The 25759-nt window shown below is 38.7% G+C and overlaps 1 protein-coding gene across 1 annotated transcript in view; it reads left to right on the top strand.

Moving 5' to 3' along the window:
- osp (myosin phosphatase Rho interacting protein outspread) overlaps positions 1–25759 on the top strand; it is a 463581-nt gene that overhangs the window by 179465 nt on the left and 258357 nt on the right. The window contains 1 exon segment of the mRNA XM_074087517.1: positions 3746–3826. Coding sequence (XP_073943618.1) covers positions 3746–3826 — 81 coding nt within the window.

The following is a 25759-nucleotide window of genomic DNA, read 5'->3' on the forward strand; positions in this document are numbered from 1 at the left end:
GTTTTCTCGTAAATCTTGATAATGAAATGCTTACTGACGCAATGTGTCCTCCGATGCAGTTCAGACCTTTTCGTTTCGAGTTAAAGTTCTGTTTGGTGCGCGGCGGCGTCGAAGATAAGTCATTGGAAAGTGAAATGAGGGCGCACCTGACGTTGCTTTCTTTACGTCGCGGCGTTCTTTTTGCCGTAGTGAGAGTGGTCTACATTTGATAATTGCCCCGGTAGCGGTTCTACCTCCCGGTGTTTCGACACTTGTCGGCCGAACGCGCCTGCCTGTGACTTCATTGTTGTTTGAACTGGATTTTAACAGCTTTATTTTTCCTTGAACCCAATCTTTTGGCGTTTTTTCCTGGCCCAGTTCAACGCTCCCGTTTGTTGATTGCTTTTCGGTAGAATTTTCGTGTCGATTTTCTTGAGTTTTAGAAAACGATACGGCGATACGGATTGATTTTAACCGTTTGATATTTATCAGTTTTGACCCGATCTTTCAACAATTGTGGATTCGTCGATCGGAAGCGATAGTAAATATATTTCTCTACTTTTATCGAGTGGAGTCGTGACTTCATCGACACGACTCGTTCTCGCTTTTTATTTCATATCTCATTGTCGTTGATAGAAAGTGTCACTTTTGTTGGTTTTTGCCTATTGTTCGACGTCCTTTGTTGAGTTTTGAATTCATTATACTTACATAGGTCTGATTCAATCCTTGTGAATTCTGTTTCACTTTCCTTGACAATTTTATCATTACTTTTATCAACAATCAAACGTTTATTTTCTATTTATTTATCACTCAATTTTATTTTGTCATCAACTGAATCTTCCAAATAGATCAAGTATCTCATATACTTTGCATATGAAGATTTATCTCTATTCCTCATACTGTGTGTACAGATTAGGTACGGTATAAATCCTAAACTTTCACCAAGGATCCACGGGGCCCATGTGTAAGCATGATAAACTATGAGCATGCGCCCGCGCAGCTATCGGGGATCGATGAAAGTGCAAGTCGCCCAGTTCCCACGGCCCCGCTCCTGGGTTGGGAAATCGATTAATTCTATAATGAATCGATTGCCGATTTTGTCTGAAAGTATAGAAAACGGAAAGTAACATTCTGAACTTTTCAACAAGCTTAGTAATGGTATTGGTCTACAGCAAGTTGGGGCATACCATTTATCTAGTATCACAAGCAAGGCGGTTTCGTTTTGTTTCGGTTTTTTAACCCCCGCGCAAAAAGATGGGTAGTGTTATAAGTTTGTTCGCTATGTGTGTCTGTCCTGTCTGCACCATAGTTCTTAAACGATACTGATACTTAACCGATTTGAATATGGTTTTTTTTTTATTTGAAAGCAGGGTTTCCAGCGATGGTTCTTATACATGTTTTATCAAAATCGGTTCAGCCGTTTTTGAGATATTGCACTTTTTGTTGGTTAGGTTAGATAATGACTGTGTCTTTTGAAGTTTGATTTTGTCACTGCCTCGAGATGTAGCAGACCTGAGTATCCCACTAACCCCACCCCACTTCCCACTAATATTAAATGCGAAAGTTTGTAAGTTTGTTTCTTTGTTACTGCATCACGTCTAAACCACTGAACTGATTTAGATGAAATTCGGTATACAGATAGTTTGAGTCCCGGAGAAGAACATAGTATAGTTTTATCCCGGCAAATTGCATAGTTCCCGCGGGATAGCGATAAATGCTACGTGGACGGAGTTGCGGGCAACAACTAATCTTCATATAAATCTACTAACTTACCCTAAGTTCATAAGTCACTTCTAATTATAGATTCCCTTGTTCATTTCGAACTATTTTCCCAACGTCATTTTTAATAGCTACTATTCAAAGGAGTATATTTATGATACGAAATGAATTATTGCTGGTTTTTTGTAATCAAGCAAGGCTTCTACAGTAGTGGAACTAATTACGAACGGCATAAATAAGTTAGGGCTGATAGATGAAGCGATACGTCATCTTAATGTTGGTTTACTGGTGTTGCCTGTTGACGTAATTTATTTTATTGGTTTGGAAACACTGTTTCGGGGAGGGGTGCAAGTTAGATGAGTTGTTACAATGACGGTTTAGTTAGGTAAGTTTAGGGGTAGAATTTACCTTAATGTTTTGCTTTTGATATAAAGTAGGTTTTGACGTTAAGTGCTTGTTATAGCTTGAATTGAATAAAGATATTCTGAGAATTGAAACTACTACGGCCTTAATAATCGGCCGATTATTGATCGTCTTAAGTAGTTAGTTTTTTAACATGCTATACGATTTTGCAACTGGCCTTATCTACATATAAAACAGTGCTTAATGTGTCTGACTGACTGACAGACAGCGCACAACTTAAACCACTGGAGCTAGAGACTTGAAGATTGACTGGACACATTATTAAAAATCATAAAGGTGCACAACGAAGGGATTTTTGTAAATTCAACAATCACAAAATCGCTTGTCCCTTTCTGTCTGCACCGAACAGTAAAGGATAACAGTAAATCATCTCGCGCTGATCCCGCGGGTTTACGCCTGTCTGCCAAAGAATTTACGAGTCTAGAACTGTGGGTCCGACGTCATGGAGTAGTTACAACAGGATGTGCCTTTAGCTATTCGTTAGTATTTCTTAAGGACTCGTCAAAACTTTTGAACTTGTTTGCAGGGTTAGTTATACAATATAACATTATAGTTTACTTTATTACAATTAAATATATCTGAATAATAATGCATACCCGACACGGGTAGATGTTGACAATTTGTACTACATGTCGACTCTGTACACTCCACATTACGTAATAAATATTTATATGAACTAAAATATTTTTTTTGCTCACCCGCGATCTAAAGAAATTCTGTTAGTTCATCGAGTTCATCGATATGAACCTCCGCAAAGTAACGCCTGATTCAATAAATTATTTAAATATTTATATTTATATTGCTAATCTTTCGCGGGAATTACATACTTGTCAAAAATTATAACGCTCCAACCAATTGACATTAACAACCTTTCAATGTACTCGTATGTGGAGGAGAGACCACGACTCCTAGGGAGTGCAGACGCCGGCCACCTAGTTGGAATGAAGACTTGCGAATTTTGCGATAGCTGGCAGAAGATGGATGCCTACAAGATAAATGGCGCATATTAGGGAATGCTTGTGTCGAGCTATCCAAAAGATCCAGCTATCTGCATAACAAATCAGTGCACACACATACTCACAAACTTTCGCATTTACAATATTAGCAGTAATTAATTTGATCAATATGTTCATTAGGAAGTCGCATGATACCATCTCCTGTAAAAACTGCTCTATGCTCAGCCATTAAACAACTAACGGACGTTTATCTAAATTTGGAACTAGTTTAAAAAGGGATAATGGTGCGGTACGTTACTATAGCAGGCGTAGGTGTAACATATGGGTATAAATAAATAAATTAAAAACAAAATACTTTGAAACGCATATATGCGTGTTCATGCAGTTCCTTCACCTCCACACTGTAAGAACACACACAAATCACTCAAACCCATCTATCACCACCACACTACACTGACGCGTTTCGAACTCAACCAGAGCTCATATTCAGAGCAGCACAACCGTACACCATACTACCAGATGTTAGATTAACATCTATGTTGTACGATTGTGTTGCTCTGAACCTTAAAACCGGCGCTGGTCTTCCGCTGTGACCATAATTTAAACTCATGGTTTTCAAATGTGACCCCAAGTGACCGTTGGTAATTTTATTATTTTTTTGTTCGCAGGCCAGTCGAAAGATATCAAAATGCGGGTATCTCTTCGTGGCGCCTGGCTGGGACTTCTCCAACCCACTCTACAGAACAAAGGTATGTAACTTAAAAACATGGTCGCTCCACACTCATTTTTCTTGTGAACGCATTGCCGCGGAACAAAAACCGGTAAAGAATGGAGAAGAGGCGCGAATGCAAAGCGAAGCGATCTTGCGAACCGAAGCTCCGCATGTGGCGGGTGGTTCGTTGCCGCGCGAGTGTGGAGAGACTATAAAACTTTACTTTTTTAATTTAATTGATGGTCCTTCGAACCTGATATCAAAGTTATTCTAAACCTTTATCGCGCTGCATTTTTAAACAGTTGTTTTTTTTTTTTCAAAAATATACATCTCCGATTTCAAAAAAGCTTACAGAGTGTCGATTCTCGAATAAAATTGCTATCTTTTTTTTTAACCAAAACCGCATTAGACCCTAATCGGTTTTTCGCGGAACCCCCATATTTATGGGCCCATAACGGCCGACATGCGCTTGCGCATATCGCAGCTATCAATAAAGGATCGATTATTTATCGCGCGGAGAATCCAGCTTGATACAGGATGTCAAAAAAAAAACGTTTAAAAGGATTTACAAATATGTAATATAAAGTGATGGAATTAAGATAAATTTATTTAAACCTGAACCTCCATTGTTTACATATGTAACGATTTTTAGAGCTATATCGGAGAACGGAAGAAAGACCCCTGGGCCAGAGCAAAATGATCTTTATTCCCTAATTAAAATAAAGCTTTTATTTTTATTATAAGAAAGGAATGGCATGGGTTTATTTTACATTTAAAAGTATCCCATCTACGGACTGTTTTGACTGTTGGTAGTTTTGATTGACTAAACTTACATAGTCGCCTAATCTACATATTCGTACCACTTTTGAAGTCAAACCGACCAATGGAAACAGCGTAATTCAACAGCAAACAAATAGCATCCCACTAATATGCCAAAGTTTGTAAGTCTGTTTGTTTGTTGGCTGTTTTCGTCTAAACCGCTGAACCGATTTAGATGAAATTCGGTATACAGATAGTTCGAGTCCCAGAAAATTGCATAGTTCCGCGGAATAGCGATAAACGAATTTTACGCGGATATAGTCGCGGGAAATAGCGAGTATTAAATAAAGCATGTGACAAGACGGCATTCAACGTATTTGCTTATTTAATCACCACATCCTGTACTTGCGTTATACCAATTTGACAGCTTATTACGTAGCGTCGGAAGCAATTACTGTCAATGTGTTAAATTATACGTAATGGCACGCGATCTGTCAAGGTAATTAATATTAAGCTGACATCTACCGGTGACGTTGGAAAACGTTATGTTAAATTTTAAAGTGTCATAACTTGACGTTGGGTGACAAATTGATGCGAAATTAATCTGTGTATTGGGAGGAACGGGAATTTATCGATAGAGTAGCATTTCTTTGTGCGGCAGCGGAGCGTGCGAAAACATCTGACACGTCTTACTGGTACTAGAAATAGAGTCGTATATTAGATAGTTATGATGTCTTTGCTGTATCAGATTTTGGAGCTGGTGACTGTACTAAGTAGCTAATGTGACACTGACGTTTAATTCAGTTAGGTTAATTGAAATCGATTGAGCGGGGTTATTTGATATATCTGAGCTTAGAGTCACTGTCTGAGAAAAAAGTGAATGAATGTGAAAGGCCATAACGCCCATAACGTTTCAAATTCTATTTTTTTTAAACTACCAGCGCTTTCGGAAAGACCATCATTGCCAAGGAGAATGCGCTGCAAGAAACTTGGCAGAAAGTTTTTTTTTTTTTTTCAAAATAAAATAATTACAAATAACATACTTAAAAACTACAGTATAAAATTAAAGAAAAAAAAAACATGAAAAGAAGAACATTTCACAAACTTTTATTTTATTTATAGAAATAATACCTACCTAATTGGTTGATTTAGGTATAGGTTTTTGTTCATCACATTGTTATCGTTTTTGCAGATCCCTAAAGTACATTTTTGAATTACAAAGAAATAATAAGAAGAAAGAGATAAGAAGCAGCGGGAGACGCGCCAAAAAGCGTCAAAAAACAGCGCCCGCGCCTACAAGGTGCGAATAACGCACTCATAAAAGTGGCTCACGTCAAATAAACGCACGTTTGAAATTCGATCGTAAAATAAGTAAGTAAGAGTTAGAATTACAGTGGCTAATGCAAGTTGTATTTTTTTTTTCAGTTTTGGTACCTGCCAGGATATTATTAATCAAGCGGTTATCAATGCAGATGTCACATATTTTTTTTTTTTTTTGGAGTAATGTCATAGTCAATCAAATTATAAAGTGGCCAGTACTAACTTATCTCTTTTTTTCTTTGTTTTTTTTTTTCATTTGTTTACCACGGCAGCCAGACTTGTTCTGTGGACTAAACTTAGTAGGTAGTTATGGTGAATTGAACTGAGCTTAACTAAGATCTTTCGATATGTAATAACCAAAGGATTTTGATCACCCGGAACGTTATGATAGCTACTTTTATGCATAAACGTAGCAATTATAAGGTCGCGGGTGGGCAAAATAATTGTTTCAGTTCATTGATATAGACCTCCGCAAAGTAACGCCTAATTAGATAAATTGTTTAGAACTATTCGAAGTACCGGCTACCATAGGAAATATTTGAAAAAAAAAGACACGGAACCCTAAAAAACACTCTCGTACCTACTCCGTCTTCGTCCCTGTCATTGCAGCTAGCAAGCAGGTCCTTTAATAAAAAGAATTTTAAATTTTACCGTTAAAAAATTTGCAAACAAACAAAATTCAATGAAGCCAGGTAACTGTTCGTGTAATAAGAGGGCACGCTTCGATAATGCGTATATGCGCACGCGCAGCATACAGCGATTATCATAAACACGGGGTTGACATCAAGTCGAAGTCAAAGTCAAATCTTTGGGTATCGAATGAATACAGGGTGGTTGAGTGATGTGTATGTATTAAGTATACTAAGAAATAACCGTGGAACTGAAAAAAAATCCGACCAAGAGCGTGTCGGACACGCCCAAAATAGGGTTCCGTAGCCATTACGAAAAAAATAAGTAACATTTTTCTAAGGATTTAGTATTTTATACGGAATCTTCCAAGTTTAGGTATATTTTATACCTTAGGCTGCTATTTACTCATTAACTACTAATAATTCTCAAGCAAACTTAGCCGCTATAGTTTTCCTTGAAAGTTTGATATATTTACTACCATCCTGAATTTTTTCAAATTTTTCCATCTACCGGATTGATTTTAATGAAAATTTGCACTTTAAAGTTGAATATTTCGCAAACAAATTACTGAATCTAAAAATCGTCTTTGCAAACCCTAAAAAATCACCTCCACTACCCTAAAAAAAATTTTTTAGAATTTTTTATTGTACCATTTTGTCGGCATAGACATATATCCGTGCAAAATTACAGCTTTTTAGCATTGATAGTCCCTGAGCAAAGCCGCGGACGGACAGACAGACAGACAGACATGGCGAAACTATAAGGGTTCCGTTTTTGCCAACCCTAAAAAGAAGATTTGCAGTTATCATTTCGAATGATATCTTTGAGTAATATAATTTAAAAGATCGATCCCTTGGGCGATGGTATTTGTGAAGTAGAAAAGCTTTGCATTTCACAGAGGAGCGGCTAGCTCCTTTTTCATAACCCATATGTAGCAACTTCTTCGGCCTAATGTCCTATGGACACCATTTCCTCTTAGCTGAATCTAACGCAGCCCCAGAGTGAATCAGCTAAAAGCACACCATTGAAACGTAAGCACGACGCCGATAAGGTCATGGTAAATTTCGAATTTGATGAATCCTGGCTGGACTACCAGCATGTCACTACCAGATTATTGTATTATTGTCACCAGATTAACTTAAGTATGCCAAATTTCAGGTCAATCAGAGCACTAGAAGATTGAGCTTCCAGGATTTGACCCAAACAAACAAATAAATAAATGAACAGGGCAAGTGAAATCGCCGTCCATTTACTCGAGTTCGAAACGCGTCAGTGTAGTGTGGTGGTGGTGATAGATGGGTTTGTGGGTGTCATCTATTGGGCATTGGCGCGTCAAATACTGGCCCATTTACTTTAGTTCATTATAAAAATAATATATGCTTAGGCCGTAGAAGCCGCGCCGCGGTTGGCAAGTGGCACGGCGCTCGCGCACGACTGCCGATAGAAAGCCATTTCTTATGTTGGTTTACAACAATCACTATTTTTTTCTAACGTTCGTGAAAATATGAGAAAATATATACAATTTTACTATTGCTAACTTAAAAAAGATTCCGGGAATTTATGTGTTCCTACTTCTTCTAGTACACTAATTGCTAATTGTGATGTGGTGCAATCATACATTTATCTGGGAGCCTTGATTACGAACAACGGTGTATGTATCGACGAAGTGAAGAGGCGTACGTATGGCCATTTTTAGGTCTGCGATGGACAAGTTAAAGAAAATTTGGAGGGATCGCAACATATGTATATAGAGCCACAAAATCCGGCTAGTTCGGGCACTTGTATTCCCTATATTCTTGTACGCCGCAGAAACGTGGACCCTGCGGGAAGTAGAGAAGAAGAAGATAAGTATCGTGGACGAAATTGTGTGTGAAAGTAATTGTTTCAATTCATTGATTGATATGGACCTCCGCAAAGTAACATCTAATTCAATAATTAGGTTAAAATGAGGTTTGTTCTAAGTTATTCACCCATAATCTCTCATCAATAATCGTGAATGTAACTTATGTTAACTTATATTTTACCTTATTTGCCTATTACTAGAGGAAGATGGAAACGCAACCCACCGTAACAAAGCAGCGTAAGTCAGTTTTTTTCAATTTCCGTTTTTTGTAAATCTCGATTAGATCACCTTTTTTTTTCGACGTTCTCTGGGCCTAAGTGCATTTTAATGGCGGCTTCCTTTGTTACGTTGTTTTTATTTAAATTCGGTTCCAAATCAAAGTTAATAACACACGTAGCGAACGTGACCAGACTTTTTTATTTTAATATCGTTGTTAATTTGTAATCAAAAGTTAAGGATGTTTATAAGAAACTTATACCAGATATAATATATAATAAAAAGAGATAAATTAAATTTTTCCGTCCATCAACTTGTTAACAGTTTAATGCAAAAAACTAAGGTCTTATTGTTTCTTGGTTTATTTTTAAGGATATTTCAAACTTCTGACTCGGAGCTTATTAAAACGTCATATTTTAATTCGAAATCCGTGTCCGAGAGATTAGTTAATTTTTGATGTTAATTCAATTTTACGCTGTTGGTTTTTAGCCACTGCCTTTTAGTACATTGGGAGTTACGTCGCTTCTTCTTGTTTTTTGGTGATTATTAGTGAACTAAATGAAATTATCTATTCTTATAGTGGTTTTCTTGTTACAATTGAGAAAGGTTAATGATGCAAAATGTAATAAAAATGGAAAAAAACGGGTATACTGGACGGAATTTGAACCCGCATCAGCTAACAATACGCGCCGAATGTGCTAGCAACTGAACTACGACGGCCAAAAAATGGTGCTTAATATTTTTTATTATTAACATGAATATAAGGCCATATAATATATATAGTAACTAGCTTTAAGGACTTATGACCGGTTTTTTTTTACATAAAACTGACCCATAATTGGCTTCTATCTCGCCTGATGAAAATTACAAATGAGGCCAAAGATGTCACTGACTGGTTCAGTAACAGCCTATTCACTCTCGCCTTGAAGAGTGCTGGGTTGTATGTATGTAAACTCTTTATTGTACAAAATAAGTAACAAACACAATTGACAGACATTGAAATTGTATATACAAACGATCTAGTTAAATAGTTCAACCTCAATTATTTAAAACAACAAACCTATGACAGTTGAAGCGTTTCAACCGCTAAAGAATCACCTTTAACTCAAAAACAATTCAGCGTTCAAATAAATCAAAAAGTTAACCTTTCTGTTAAATACAAATTCTCACAAACCACCCGATAAATTATAAAGCGAGAGGCGGAGTCACGACCGTTGGGTATTAAAATATGCTTGTTTCCGACTCCCGCGCATTGAGCAACTCTGCTTGTTTTAGAGCAGCTATGCTCAGCTTGTGGCCCGCGGGCCCTATGCGACCCGCTGAGCTTCTGTGAGTTACCTACTTAGTTTAAAAATTATGTTGATTTTCAACCATTTTGACTCGTACTGCTGTTGATAATTATTGCTGCCCGCGCAATTTGATTGCTACTATAAAAACATCTGTGGCTATACCGATTTAGGACGAGTTGCTTTTTAGATCACTTGCTGTACTTAGATCAGTTCCTTCTTATACTACTCACAATCAGACCAGTTACTTCTTAGAGCACTTGGCTATATAGACCAACTGCTTTTTAAACGAAGTGACACTGTAACCAAATTATGAAAAGGTCCTAACCTGGGACGCCATTCAGTTTCCTGGACTGTAGGTATACTTATGTACAGTATCCGGCGATATAGATTGCACATCGGTCTTCGGAAAAGTGACTAACCAAATTATGAAACGTTTTATTAACACTTGGGACCAACGCCATGTCAGTTAACCTGAGATTCTGCTAGTAGTATACTTATGTACAGTATCCGGCGATATAGATTGCACATCGGTCTTCGGAAAAAGACAATTGGCTGTTCACGACGATTTACGAACACTGGCGACCGTCCATCAATAATCGTATTTATTAAGTGACGTTTTATATCAAACAAATACTGCATGGACTTAATTAGTTTACGTCAAATTAATGACATGTAAACTTCGGATATCTATAGAGAGCTGTTGCAATTACTAGAAAAAGGGGCGTTTTCCCATCGGACAATTTAAAGTTTTGGGGGTTTCAACAACTCTTTATATATTTTCATCTAAATGCGTCCGTACTTTAATGACAAACGTCACATAAGTAGTGTGTGACAACACTCTACAAAGGCGAAATTAGCCAGGTCTCTTTCCAAAGACCGATGTGCAATCTTATGGCCGGGTACTGTGCTTAATGCAAGTTCCTGTGGCGCCCGCGCAGCGGACCCTGTTTAATCCGTATCGACTGTTTCACGGCCGTTGGCGCAGATGATTCCAGACGGAACATCGACCGCATCATTCTTAACTCGCGTACAAGATATTATAGCGGCAGGTACAGTCACCAGTAAAAAATCTGACAGAACAAAGCGTGCATACAGTACTCGGCCATAACAATTGCACATCGGTCTCTGGAAAGAGACTCGGCTAATTTCGGCTTCGTAGAGCGTTGTCACACACTACTTAGTGCGGACGCATTTAGATGTAAATATATAATAAAGAGTTGTTGAAACCCCCCCACAACTTTAAATTGTATAATGGCATGGCATCTTAAGGAAAAAGGGGGAGCTATCCTTTTTTGTAGTAGATACAGCAGCTCTCTATAGATATCCGAAGTTTACATGTCATTAATTTAACGTAAAAAGTCCATGAAGGTACAGTATTTATTTGAAATAAAACGTCACTTAAGAAATACGACTATTAATGGATGGTCGCCCGCCAGTGTTCGTAAATCGTCGTGAACAGCCAATTGTATTTTTCCGAAGACCGATGTGCATGCAATCTTTAAAATATACCTCGTTGAGTTTCTTGCCGGATTCTTCTCAACAGAGGTTTTTCCGAACCGGTGGTAGTTTTTTTTTTTGACATTCATATGTGCTTGTTATAGCCTAAATTGAATAAAGATATTTTGACTTTTTTGAGTACTGTAAATATCTGATACAACTCTATTTCTAGGGCCAGTAGGGGACGTGTTAGATATTTTTGCATGCTCCGCTATGGCAGATATTATTGCAGGTGAGTGTACTAGCTTTTGCACGCGACTCCGTTTGTGAAAAATTCGTTTATCTCTACCACGTGGGAAGAAGAACGGATGCGTTGAGGAGAAAGGTCTTCGAGTGGCGACCACGAACGAACAGCAGGGCTACTACGAAACTCGAAGTTCGTGTCGTGCGGTCCCTCTCACTCTCGTATAGTATAAGTGTCAGAGGGACCGCAAGCTGCTGGAAGACGAAGCGTTCACAGGCTAACAAGAGGAATGATGTCATCCCGTTGTCCACTTGCCGCATCATTATGCTGAGTGGGACCTTTTTTTTATGTTTTCCTCTTGTTTGTTTTGAAAATGCATAAATTTCGCTTCCTTTATCTCTCTTTTTCTCTCTCTCTCTCTCTGTTACTTCGATCTCGTTCGCATTACAGCCTCGCAATGTGCAAGTTGCAGTCTACACTGAGCGTAAACCCAAGCAAAGCCAACGTGGAACTAGTTTTAAAATCTCATTAAAAATACCCTGTAAGCTAAATTGCCTCGACAACATGAAAGTCAATCAATACGGGCTAGAAACTGGCATTATCGATTTCTAAGTTATTAAGTCTCCTTGTAAAATGATCAATTTGTGGAGTGCGCGCGCGGCGATCCGATAGAGTTTTCCCTTTCGGTTATTTGTGATTTATATCAAGTATCCAACCCTGGGAAATTATCACATATTCTAAGTAATTATAAGTTGAATATATATATGCGTGCAAGTCGATGATAGCTGGTTGCTATCGTGTTGATTTCAATAAATTTATATTTTAGTTATCTTCTTATTTGACAATGAATATTTAGATTATATCAATGGCTTAAAGATAAAGCAGCGCACATTATCACACGGTTACACTGATCTAAAAACGAAATAACATTCGTTTAGTTTATTTACCTCAAAAATCCAATTAAAATACAACATAGTTTGTTTTGAGGTGGCTGAGTTTATTCCAACATGCTATACACGATGCCTTTAAAAAGCTAGTGTAAAGTCAAGGAAACGGAATCACGTACTAGGGTGGTACCTTTTCATAACCAATTTTGGTATAATTTTTTAGCAGATGTATGGTATGTCAACATGACATTAGTAACACAAAGGTTCCACCCTGGTACGTGACGTGATTCAGTTTTCTTATCTGTACCTACCGTTTTTTTTTCAAGATCGGCAACACCCTAACTGTTCTTGCGGTGCTTTAGGTGTCCATGAACGTCGTCAGGTCATCATCATCCCAGCCTATATACGTCCCACTGCTGGGCACAGGCCTCCTCTCAGAATGAGAGGGCTTGGGCCGTAGTTCTCACGCGGGCCCAGTGCGGATTGGGAACTTCACACGCACCATTGAATTGCTTCGCAGGTTTGTGCAGGTTTCTTCACGATGTTTTCCTTCACCGCAAAGCTCGTGGTAAATTTCAAATGTAATTCCGCACATGAATTTCGAAAAAACTCGAACCCACGACCCTCTGCTTGAGAGGCGATAGGTCAAACCACTAGGCCACCACGGCTTACTGAACGTCGTCAGGTACCATCAGGTAAATTTCACGTCCATTTGTATGCCTTAAATAGTATAAAACATTGCTGTAGTAGTTATCTACCTATTTTTAAGAATAAGGACCTAGTCAACAAGTCGATTCCATAAGACCAGGTATTTTCAAACATGCCAACCCTTCTCAAAGTATTCCCACGTGGACTTAACGATACAGATACTTTATCTTATTTATAGGGCAAAAACTAACTTAATTATCGCACAGAGAGTATGAGAGCGGGTATGAAATGGGGTTATCGAAACTGCTAAGTAAGTATGTGGTTTGAGTTGTCAGTGATCCTGTATAATCTTGTACAATGTATGTAGGAGTAACCAGTTGCGCGCAGAACAGTTCAGACGAGGCACTTTGAAGGAAAAAACGTAGGGATTTGGCGGTTAAGTGTTTAGATTGGGAGCAAACGTTGTCGTGATGTTATAATAATTTGGTTTTACGCGCGGCTTCGCACGCGTTAACCACTAGGTTTAGCAGTTGAATTGACAAAATTACATCCTGGATTTAATTTTCTTTGCATAAAAACACTTGCGTTGACGCATGTCTCCAATTAAAATTTCAAGTTACTATGATAACGTGAGAAAAATAGGCTACCCAAGTTTTATTCCAGATTTTTAGCTATTTGCTTACAAAATTTTATAAAAATCCATCATACCGTTGTACGGTGAATTGATTGTGGTCATATCACAATTATTATTCGTAGAATTTTACTAATTTGAACGGATAACATATGTATTATAGTGTTTTCAAACTTCACAAACGATTTAGAAGTCATTAAACACAATTTAACCGATCGAGATTTCTATTAGCTTGATCGCAACCTGTTTATTAAGCGGTTTAATGCAAAAGTGTTGAAGCTGTTTTAACCTGTTGCAATGGGCATGATGTTATTTTAATGTTGTCCTTTAATGTAAAAATAATATCAGCATTAGCGGGCGTCGCGAATCGGCGCCGGCGCACCCGTGTTGATTTACTCGGATTTATTATATAGAGATGGATGAGAATGGAAAATATCATATGGATATTAAAGCGTCTACTCGTGACCACGGCCACGATAATGTGGTCGAAACGTCGAGGTAAATATTACTCGTGTGCTTTAACGTGATAAGACCTGTTTGTGATATTTTGACTATGAGTGAAAATCACGAAAGTTACGTGATATTAAACGTGTTAAAAAATGTATTTGTGTTTTAAATAGTTTTGATGATAATCATAAAATAACATTGTAACACTTTAAAAAAACTTGTTGAGTTGCTTGACGGGTTTATGTGATTCAGTATAGTAGAATAAGGGGATTTTTCTGAACCGGTGGTAGTTTTTTTGACATTTATAAGTGCGTGCTATAGCCTAAATTACAAACTTAAATTTTATAATTTTATGCGCAACCAACTCATTTTTTTCGGTAGAAACTTCTACGAAGTAAAGTCGTTCTCAAGATATGGTGTGACCAGCGGAAATAAGAATTCATTTTTATACATAATATAGCGAAAACGAAAGAAATGGAATAAAACAAAAGAAACAATTGTTTTCCAATAGGTAATCACTCAACCGCGCACGTGTATTAGACTAGAAAAACTGCTGTCTCCCTCGCGCACCAGCTTCAATACGCCATGCAAATTAAACATGTTCTGCTTTCTATTAACGTTTGAATAATACATGTGTATGCATGGGAAAATTACTATAGATAAAAAATATTCACACGTTTGCATTATATTTGTTCGAGGGAGATTCTTAGAATTAATGACCGCCTGCTTTTTGTGTGATGGTAACACTGACTTAACGCTTCATTAAAGAATAATTACATACAAAGTACTGAATAGGCCATAGAGTTTAGGGAGTTGAGGAAGTGCAGCCGAGCTTTTTAAACAGTGACAGAGCCGGATTTAGGGGAGGGCAACCAGGGCTACAGCCCCGGGGCCTCCACAAACGAGGGCCCCCATAATAGAGACTTCGAATTTTTTTTTCAGATTCCTACGAATAAACACTAGTAACTCAATTCACTTCAATCAGGCAATCAGTGAAATATCAAAATCTCAAATCGCCCTCATTTTATCTGGAAAATAGTTTGGGTGGCGGCGGTGCTCCCCTCCTTTGTTGCCCCAAGGCCTTCAGACGTCTAAATCCGGCCCTGGCCAGTGAGAGTCCAATACTGTCTGGGCCCTCTATTCCCAGTCGTCCATAATGGATTTTTCCCGACCGCACGCGCCCATCTATAAAACACCTCAATAATTATTTGTGTCACAAGGGAGCAAAATGTTGTATTTACGGCTAGGGCGTACATTGAATCCAGAATGTAGCGAAGGATTCTCCAATAGAATCCTGAGCGTAGCGAGGGTAGCAAGGGATTCTAAAGTAGAATATTGAGCGTAATGAGGGATTCAAGTGTTAACGCCCAAGATAAAAATAATTTTGCTCCCGAGAGGTTCATACAACTTTTCACACTTTGAGAAACTTGAAAAATAAATTTTAAATATTATTAAAGAACAACCAGCATAGAAAATGGCGTTGCACTACAATTATCAACTTCAAAAAATGCCATTTGCAATAAAACACTTAGAAAAGCCTTGAACAGAAAAGTTGCACTTTGCTCCCTCTCATCAGGGAGGAAAAGTTACTTTTCTGAAGGAGAGATGTGAAAATAAAGTTTAAAAACTAATATCAAGTAAACAAAAGCAAAATGCCAGTGCCTTTGACACTTAGGCGAACCAACCAAAAAAGAATAGGTTATTTGACTAACCCGTAACGAAGCAGCTTTTAAATTTGATAATGAAATTTCAGCGATCCGATGCTTACATAATTTTAATTACTTAAAAACAATTACTCTGCAAACACATAAGTAACGTTATGAATGGCAGCAAGAAAGCGTGGCAAGACATGCGCCAGATCAGCGTGACGCTATCAGAGTAAAACGGGGTCCCTTTCTCGTGCCATGCTGATACATATTATAAATAGTATTCGATGTTCTTACAAAATGTTTTTTTAACCCCCGAAAAGAGGGGTGTTATAATTTTGACCGCTATGTGTGGCATCGTAGCTCTTAAACGGGGTGACCGATTTTAATGCGTTTTTTTTTTATTTGAAAGCAGGTTTTCTAGCGATGGTTCTTAGATATGTTGTATCAAAATCAGTTTAGCCGTTTTTGAGACATTGAACTTTGAAGTGACAAAGTCGGGGGTTTTCCAACTTTTTGTAAGTTAGGTTATATCATGTTTTTGCTGGCATTTTCAATTTAATTCTTCTCAATGTATTTTACCCTAGGTGTATCGAATATGTGTAAATATATATTTCGCTCGCTCTCTCCCTCTCTCTCCTTTTCTCTCAAATGATTCGGTTTCGCAAATGATTCCTCTGGCCAAATGCATTTTATTATGAGGCTGTAAATGTTTTAGAATTTTTATAAAACTAACCTAACCTAACTTATAGGGTTCTACACAATGGTCTTGAAATAAATCCTGAATAGTTGAAAGTTTCAGAATAAAATGCATTAGGCCAATGCATTCGTTTCTCGATGAGGGCTACAGCATAGATGTCGCTAGTGTCGTTGCAGTGGCTAAATAAGAAACAACACAAGCTGAGATATGAGGTGCATAGGAGAAATTCGTGTCTGTATCGTTGTCCAGCGGTGGTGTAGCGGTATAGAACACGGCACGGAATGCCGAGGACCTGGGTCTTATTTTTCTTTTTTTTTTGTGCATCTATATTTCAATTTGTATTTTCGATATAGGTTTTACGGGATGACCGTAAAAGTAACAAAAAATTTGAAATTGAAATAAAAAATACAAAAAGATTCCAAAAAACCAATCTTCATTAGGCCAAATTAATCATTTGTGAAACCGAATCATTTGTAAAAAAACAAATACGGCCAAATGAAAGGACACCATATTTTCTTTATACTTTTATCTATCCGTACCTTGCAACTTGCAAAGGTATAACGCTATAAAACTCTCTGTAAAAAGCTCCCGCATTTGCGGTTCAGAAATCCGCGGCCGCGCATTATTTTATGTTTTCTCCGGCGCACGCGCAATGCGGAAGCGCCGACCGCAACCACTGACAGACAGACACACATAATTTGTATGTACATTAGCTTCCAGCTGCGGTGAGCCGTCTTTGTCGGCTTTGTCGGTGAAAACAAATAATTTAGAAGTAGCAGTGAATTGAATTTTGTTTCGAGGCGGATATTGATGAAAAAGTAGTGCGACTTTTTTGTAAGGGTAAACTTAACTTCGCTACCCGCGGGAAGATGGCGGTGTACGTCTTTTTGTGTATAGTTAACGGAACGTCGCCTTAGAAAGGTAAAAGGCAAGAAAATTTAACTTCCCAATCGAAAAGTAACCCGCGTCTCGCGTGAAGGTGGATTCGTAATAATAGTATTTTTTTTTCAAGGGACTTAAATAAGTCAATATATACCCGAGGTGGTTAGCCACCAGAACTTTAGCGAGGGAACGAGGGTGTCTATTTATCCGAGGGTTTATTTTGAGTTTTAGTCTCGAGGTGAAAATTCTATTTTTAACTTCGATTGCGAGAAACATATAGTCATTAACGTATTCATTGCCACCTGACTTGACTTGACTGAGCACAGGTGCCACCGACGCACAGCGTTCAAAATATATGAATAATTATCACAGCGGCACTGGGGGGAAGTTCCAAAAACGCATATATGCGTCGGTGGCAGTGAATGTGTTAAATTAAATAATCGTTTATGATTTACGCTCTACAACAATTTCAAAGTTTTCGCGGTAAGTATTTTTTTTTCAACCAGACACGGATACAACAAAATCGCATCGGCGAAATGATCCATACACAAACTGGAATACCTTCTTTGCGGAATAAGCATAGAACTAAGACCAAGTAGACTAAGAACGTAGCATTTTCGTCATGAAAATGGTCCACACACAATCTTATTTTATGCCAAAAACTAAGCAAGTACTGGCTGTTTGAGTTTATGTAAGTCACTCGAAGTAAATTAAAAAAATAATTACTTTGACACCCTAGGGACTAAAGTACTCACTTTACTCCCGCCTCGTAAGGCTACATTGACCTATTAGAGCATGATAAGTGAAAAGTTAGATTTTAATGCTGGGGGCATTAGTTAGTTTCGAATCCGGATATCCATGAATCCGAACTTCGGATTCATGCATTTCATTCCTTCTCATCCAATCTGTTTAGGCACTAAGGCCACGTGGGGGCCACAGTCCTCTCATTCTAAAAGGTCAAATTAAAGGCTGAGGGCTGAGACGATGACCGGGAGCAAGGTAAGTAAACAATGTTGTACCTATGGTTGTACAAAGTACTGCTTTCCTTGGATTAATCATGACTTAATAAACTGCACCAATTATCTTTTCATCCGTCAATCAACGGGCGTGTGGCTTTATGCCTCTTGTCAGCTCCTTTCGTGATCGGACGTCGTGAGATAGATAAGAATATATTATCCTATCTGTTATATATGATAGAATTAAAAAACAAACCACTCACAACAAGAGACGGCAATGCCTGCTTTCTTTCCCAAATGACAGTCAATGAACCACATGGGGAAGAGTAGTGCGCGTGTTTCACGTTTGTATTATTTATTTTATTTGTGTATACTTTGGGTCTGACCTATAATTTCTGCGCATGGTGACAGTCGCGAACGCTTATTAGAACTCACAAGTGCTAACCTATTCCCGCGAATCCCGCGATACTTTATTTTGCTCTGTGCACCAACTGTCACCGCTACACATAGGTACGTGTCGCGGGTTGTCTCTGCACGACTCTAACCCCCTTATTCATAAAACTTAACAAGCCTATGTTAACTAACAAATGCTTTGTCCCTTTCTAACAAATACAAATGTCGAAGTGACAGATAAGGACAAACGAATTTTAGCGGCATTTTAACTAAAATAGGTTTGATTGTCGTTTATGAATAAGGGGGTAAGTCTCTAACTCAGACACTGCATCGTTAGCCAGCTGAGGGCCTACACCGAAATTAAAAAATCGAAGTTCGTACCGTACCACCCTATGACTCTCGTATTAAATAGTATAAGTGTCAGAGCGACGGAACGACACGAACTTCGATTTTCGAATTTCGTAGTAGAGTTAGCTCCGCTGATAGTTAAGAACGGCGGTATCTTTATATTTATATGGATGGGATAACAATAATTTATTTTTATTTACCTACACTACGCTAGTCAGATGCGCTTGCCTGCGCGCACCCCTTCGCGACGCCCTTGTACGAGTACTTCACTAGATAATGTTCTTCTCTTCTTCTTTGTCGGTCTTGTCTAGTCTAAAGTGATGACGGCTCGATGCGCTATGCTTCTTTATGTTTTTCTGTCTTCGGCAGCCTTATGCTTTTGTGTAAGTATTGTTACGCCATGGTAAAGGTAACTCCTGTCACTGGTGCTTTGTAGTTCAATGCAATTAAATTGGGTATCTATGGTTGGTTCCGCGTTTGGTCACGCGTCCAAACTTTATTGTCAGCGAATGATCTAAATCAATAATGCAATTAAAATAATGCTTAGCGAGCTATTGAATAAGACTAACTAGTAACTATACTTATAGAAAACTGTCTGTCTCCCGCAACTCTGTCCGCATGCTGCGGGCACTTTTCATTTTACTTGGATGAAAAGGATCAATAACAAATTGGGAAAAATGTTTCATACTTTCGCAATTATCATAACTAATTTATCTTGGGAGTTACTGCTATGTATTGATAAGATTACCTCAACGTTTCGACCAAGATACAGCGGCCGTGGTCAGAGTCGACTAAAGTGTATGGCATAGGTTGAAGTGAATGATTACACACACAGCTACATGAAGAACTGCATAAAAGCATAATGAATGTAATGAACGAGTAAATGTCAAAATCCTGCTGTCATTACACGACATGTTCGTGTGTGCGTGACCTCAACTCTGGCGGCACTACCTATATCACGTTTGTATAGGCACAATCATTTCGACACAACACTCTATATCCCGCGATTTATCTCCGGATTCCATGCAGAATGGAGCTTATTAATCAGCCATCATTCAAGACACTACAGTATCACATATTTTTTAAACGAAAAAGTTTTTCGGATCTCCTTAAAAGCATAAGCTTAGCTATCGTAAGTTCGCGGGTGAGCAAGGAAATTAGTTTAGTTCTCCTTAAAAGTCTTAGATTTCTTTGACCAGACGTATACTTGACGTTGCTTGGTCCCCGGTGGTCTGATTGGTTATGACCCCTCTGGCGCGTAACACCACAGGCGCTTCCAATCCCGTCTGACGATACGAAAATCCTTTTCGCCCTCTCGTTCTCGTTTTTAAACACGCAATTTATATTGGCCATAGTTAATGCGCAATTACTGGCGCAACTATATTAAAGGCAACGATTATTCTCTTGGAGTCAATGTTTTCAAGATGGCGTCCCATTATCCCGACTAGGAAGAGGAAGAAACTCCCTCAATTACCACAAAGAAATGGAGTAGTTGGTCTTGCGGACACATTGTCGCGAACATTGCGAAGCTCTGGCCGAACTGCGCTGACGCTTAGGTTTATTTTATAAGAGAGTAAAGGGACGGTACGATACGAAATTCGATTTTCAAATTTCGTAGTAGCCCCCCTGTTTTAACCCCCGACGCGAAAAGAGGGGTGTTAAATGTTTGACGCCAATGTCAGTCTGGCTGTCTGTGGTATCGTAGCTCTCAAACCGATGGAACGATAACGATGCGGTTTTCTTACGTAAAAGCGAGTTTCCTTGCAACAATATAACATATATATGTATCAATATAATATATCATTTAAAAATTTACCACGAGCTGTACAGTGAAGAAAACACCGTGAAGAAATCTGCGACGCAATTCAGTGGTGTGTGTGAAGTTCCTAATCTGCAATGGCCCGCATGGGAACTACGGTCCAAGCCCTCTCATTCTGAGAGGAGGCTTGTGCGCAGTGGGACGTACATAGGTCGAGTTGATGAAACTATAATGAGAATTAGTGTGTCATCCCTTGGAGCTGTGTGTCCGCTCAGGCGCGCACGCACGCTGCGCCAGCGCACATAACACTAAATCGGCGCGCGCTTAGTGCGCGCGCGACACGCCCCGGGTTAATTGCCCGGGAGTACGAGGGAAGTACCGCCGAAGTTCCCCGGTGGGCTGTGGAGGGTTGATAGGCGAATATCGCTAGATGGCGTTAATATCGAGACGTTACAGTCTTGCTTGCGATTGGCTTATTTAATTATGTAAGTAATCGCAAACGTGGCGCAAATGTCAAAGTTGTCAAACGAACCTCACGCCAACTAACCTTTTTTTTTTATTCGACTGGATGGCAAACGAGCAAGTGGGTCTCCTGATGGTAAGAGATCACCACCGTCCATAGACACCTGCAACATCAGGGGGATAGCAGATGCGTTGCCAACCTAGAGACCTAAGATGGGATACCTCAAGTGCCAGTAAATTCACCGGCTGTCTTACTCTCCACACTGAAACACAACAGTGCAAGCACTGCGGCTTCATGGCAGGATTAGCGAGGTCCTACCACCTGCATCTGCACCTGTCACAGAAACCCTCAGTGAACTTTGCCAAGGCAAAGAATATAAAATAAATATCACGGGACAATTCACACCAGTTGACCTAGTCCCAAAGTAAGCTTAGCAAAGCTTGTGTTATGGGTACTAAGCAACGGATAAATATAATTATATAGATAGATACATACTTAAATACATATTAAACACCCAAGACCCGAGAACAAACATTCGTATTTTGTCATACAAATATCTGCCCCGACACGGGAATCGAACCCGGGACCTCAAGCTTCGTAGTCAGGTTCTCTAACCACTGGGCCGATCTTGACTTGTCATCCCATCCTGATCGATTTCGGGTTCGATGACTGCATGTGAAAGGTTTCACTGCTGCTACGATCCAGAGCTATCATGATATTCCAAATTCGAAGTTCGTGTCATTTCCTCCTTATCGCTCGACATCGATTATAATGCTTGATAATATATCAATTATGTCCATATTCCATAAATGGTAAAAGTCTAAGTGCACAACGGTAAACCCTATAGAAGACGACACCCCTCTGTCAACTCTATTGCCAATGACATAAAATTAAAGATGCCAACTATTGCCGACCCTCTAATTACATATAATTTTTACGTCTTGATCGAAATACCAAGAACATGTCTGGAGGCAGGAATGCAGAATTATGATCGTACACACACAGACACGGCCGACAGGCAACACAACATTTCTAACAGCTGAACGGTCATTTGAATTCAAAGTCAGTCAAAGTATCTTTATTTAATTTAGCCTATAACAAGCAATTTGATTGAATGTCAAAAAAAAATCTACCACCGGTCAGGGTTGCCAACCGTACGAGGTTCCTCGTACAAATACGAGATTTGTGGCCCTCCGTACGAGGTACGAGGACACTATCAACCTCGTACAAATATGTACGAGATTTTGTTTATATGGCCATACGAATATTTTGCACCACCATTATTTGCAAAGTTTCGTAATAATATAGACAAATTTAGTTTTTTTGTGATTTTACTTGAGCTTTGAGTCTTCAGAAAAGATTTTTTGAGATACAAAATGATGTTTTATTTAGTAGGAAACTTGCAATAGTTTTTTTCATTAAGTAAAAGGTCCTAAATCCACTAGTTTAATATGCCTTAATTTTGATTTTAGCACGTTTTAGATGCATGAAAATTAATGTACGAGGTTTGAAAGCCAATATACGAGATTTTTAGCTGCACGTATTTTTTTGCAACCCTGCCAAACTTGCCAAACGGGCTGCCACTGTGTCCCCCCCGTATACAGCGTTGTATCATAACCAGTTGTTAGCTTCATTTCTAACTAAATTGTTTGGATTGCTAACTGAAATCCTACGCCTTATATAAACCAAGTTCTAACAAGCTGACCCAAGGATTGTTATCGTAGGAGTTGTTGAACTGGAATTTAATCGAGATTATGCACAGATTTGCTGTGCCGTAGTGGGCAGGGGGGCTACTACGAAATTCGAAAATCGAAGTTCGTATCGTACCGTCGCCAGCGTCAGCGGGACCGCAAGATACGAAATTTGAATTTTGCACTTCGTAATATAGGGTCAGGCCACGTAACTCGAATAACGGATAACAATTGGGGAAGAAATCCTCAAGTGGTGACCATGAATTAGAAGACGAAGCGTGGCCTCCCACTAGATCAGTAGTTCCCAAACTTATTTTTCTCGTGGACCACTTTCAAAATTTACTGGTTTCGGTGGACCCCCTGCTGCTACATTTCTACCACATTCTTAAAGTCGCCAAAAAATAAAAATTGTGTCGCTTCTGTGTTCTGTCCAGTCGCTTGCCCTATTAAAATATTATCTGCTTAGTTAGGTACTTAAAACAATGTAGGTAGGCCCTTATAAAAAATGCTTACATTTTGGCTCTTTACTATCAAAAGCAGATAAATTTTCGTGGACCCCCATTAACATCTTATGGACCCCCATTTTTTGTTCACGCCTACGTAGACCCTCAGCAAGTCTCCGTGGACCCCTGGGGGTCCACCTGGACCACTTTGGGAATCACTGCACTAGATGGACATATGACATTGCCAGAGTTACGGGCTGGTGGAGGCAAGTAGCGAGTTGTCATTGTGGCGTTCTAAGGGAGAGGTCTTTCTTTAACAGTGCACATCTTCTGGCTGATGATAATGATAATTGACTGCGCCATATAATAGACTATACCTTCCGCCGCCTAACTTCGCCTAAAAGTTCATTGCCACGACTAGTACCACAAAAACTATAAAGGTATAATTCCAATAATTGAATAGGCACTATACCGTTAAGCGATTCGAACACAATCCGGGAGTAACGTAAAACAATGTATCTTAAAAATGCGTCAATACTGAGTATTAAGTAATAAACTTTTAGGCAGATTTATATGGCGCGTGGTATATAACAACTAAAGTAAACCAAGCGAAAATTACCATAATCTGTTGTGAGTTTAGATCGTAACAAAAATTTGCATACATGGGTGTATGGGTGTATGCAAATTTTTGTTACGATCTAAACAGTATAACAATGTAAGCTGAAGTAGTAAAATTACTAAATTATAACATCCCACTGAAATAAGGAAGTGTCCTGTACATGTTTCTAACGGACGCCAATCCTGCAACTTCCTCTATAAAAATGCGAAAGCCTTTGATATAGTGAACCATCTTTCTTGATTAAACTGGTTCGAACCCGGGTTCACTCCAATGAGATTTTCGAAATACATATGCGAAATTTGAAATTTACCATGAACTTTGCGGTAAAGGAAAATATAGTGAGTGTGGGTCAATTCAATTTTTAAAGTTCTAATCCACAGTACGCCGGCTTGGAAACTACGGCCCAAACCCTCTCTTTGTAATAGGAGGCCTGTGCTCCACAGTAGGACGTAATAGGCTGAGACGATGATAGAAAGTTTTAGTTGAATCTTGATTATCTCTGATTTATATACCATGATTATAATTCGGATAGGTGGACAACAAAAAGATCCCATAGGGTTTTTTAGAGGCAGTCTACGGAGCGCTAAAAAGACCTTTTTTAGTTAAGGCGGTTGTCATTCCGTTAACCAGTAACTTGTACCCTTTACTGTTATATAATATAACCGTTACATACAACTACGTGCTAACTGACGAATAATTAGAGTCCATAGACGTTCATTGCATTCTGGAACAAGTCTTGTTTGCTTGTTATATCGTTATAAGGGTCATATGTAGAGTTGCCACGTGTCTCAAATCTGCCGGGACAGTCTCAATTTGGAGAATGTACTGCGTCATGACGACTTTGTATTCATCATCATCATATGAACCGGTTGCTTCGGTTGAAGCGGTCTACATGCACCGTAAACCCGTAACTATAATATAGCAAATTAATTTCCATCGTGAAAATTCAGAACACGATTACTTCCAAATAGTATAGTAGTTCCAAGTAATATTTGTGCGGCGTGTATATGAGTTATTGTATTAATAAGTGACATGTTTGTATTAACAAAACAGGGTGCTTTTATTTATTAGTGACAAATGTTAAACTTCGAGTTTGGAGTTAGGATTGCCAACTTTTTTACAAGAAATAAAGTATATTTAGGTCTGAGAAAGGCAATAAACAGTATTTTTGTTTTAAAAACTATTTTTTGGGTGTTTCTCGCACATTTTATCAATTTAGTATCATTTTTAAAAGCCTCGTAGACCTCGACAGACTTTTACATAATGTATGCTTGTCAATCTACTCACGCAACGCAACCGTTACTAACTATACTACCCACTAAAGGAAACCTCACACGTACCGACCACTTTCCCCGCAGGAAGTTAGACTTTTACGACAACTCGTAAGAAACTGATATTTAATTGATGTTAATTAGTAATTAAATTACTATTACTAAGGATTACTTTAAAATGACGCGTTCCAGTTCTTGTCCTGGTCATTCATTTTGCTTACTATTAAATAAGTTTAGACGACTAGATGGCCTAGTGGTTAGAGAACCTGACTACGAAGCTTGAGATCCCGGGTTCGATTCCCGTGTCGGGGCAGATATTTGTATGAAAATACAAATGTTCGTTCGCGGGTCTTGGGTGTTGAATATGTATTTCAGTATGTATCTATCTATATAGTTATATTTATCCGTTGCTTAGTACCCATAACACAAGCTTTGCTAAGCTTACTTT

The sequence above is a fragment of the Choristoneura fumiferana genome, chromosome 5 (genome assembly GCF_025370935.1).
Source record: "Choristoneura fumiferana chromosome 5, NRCan_CFum_1, whole genome shotgun sequence".
In the NCBI taxonomy this organism is placed as follows: domain Eukaryota; kingdom Metazoa; phylum Arthropoda; class Insecta; order Lepidoptera; family Tortricidae; genus Choristoneura; species Choristoneura fumiferana.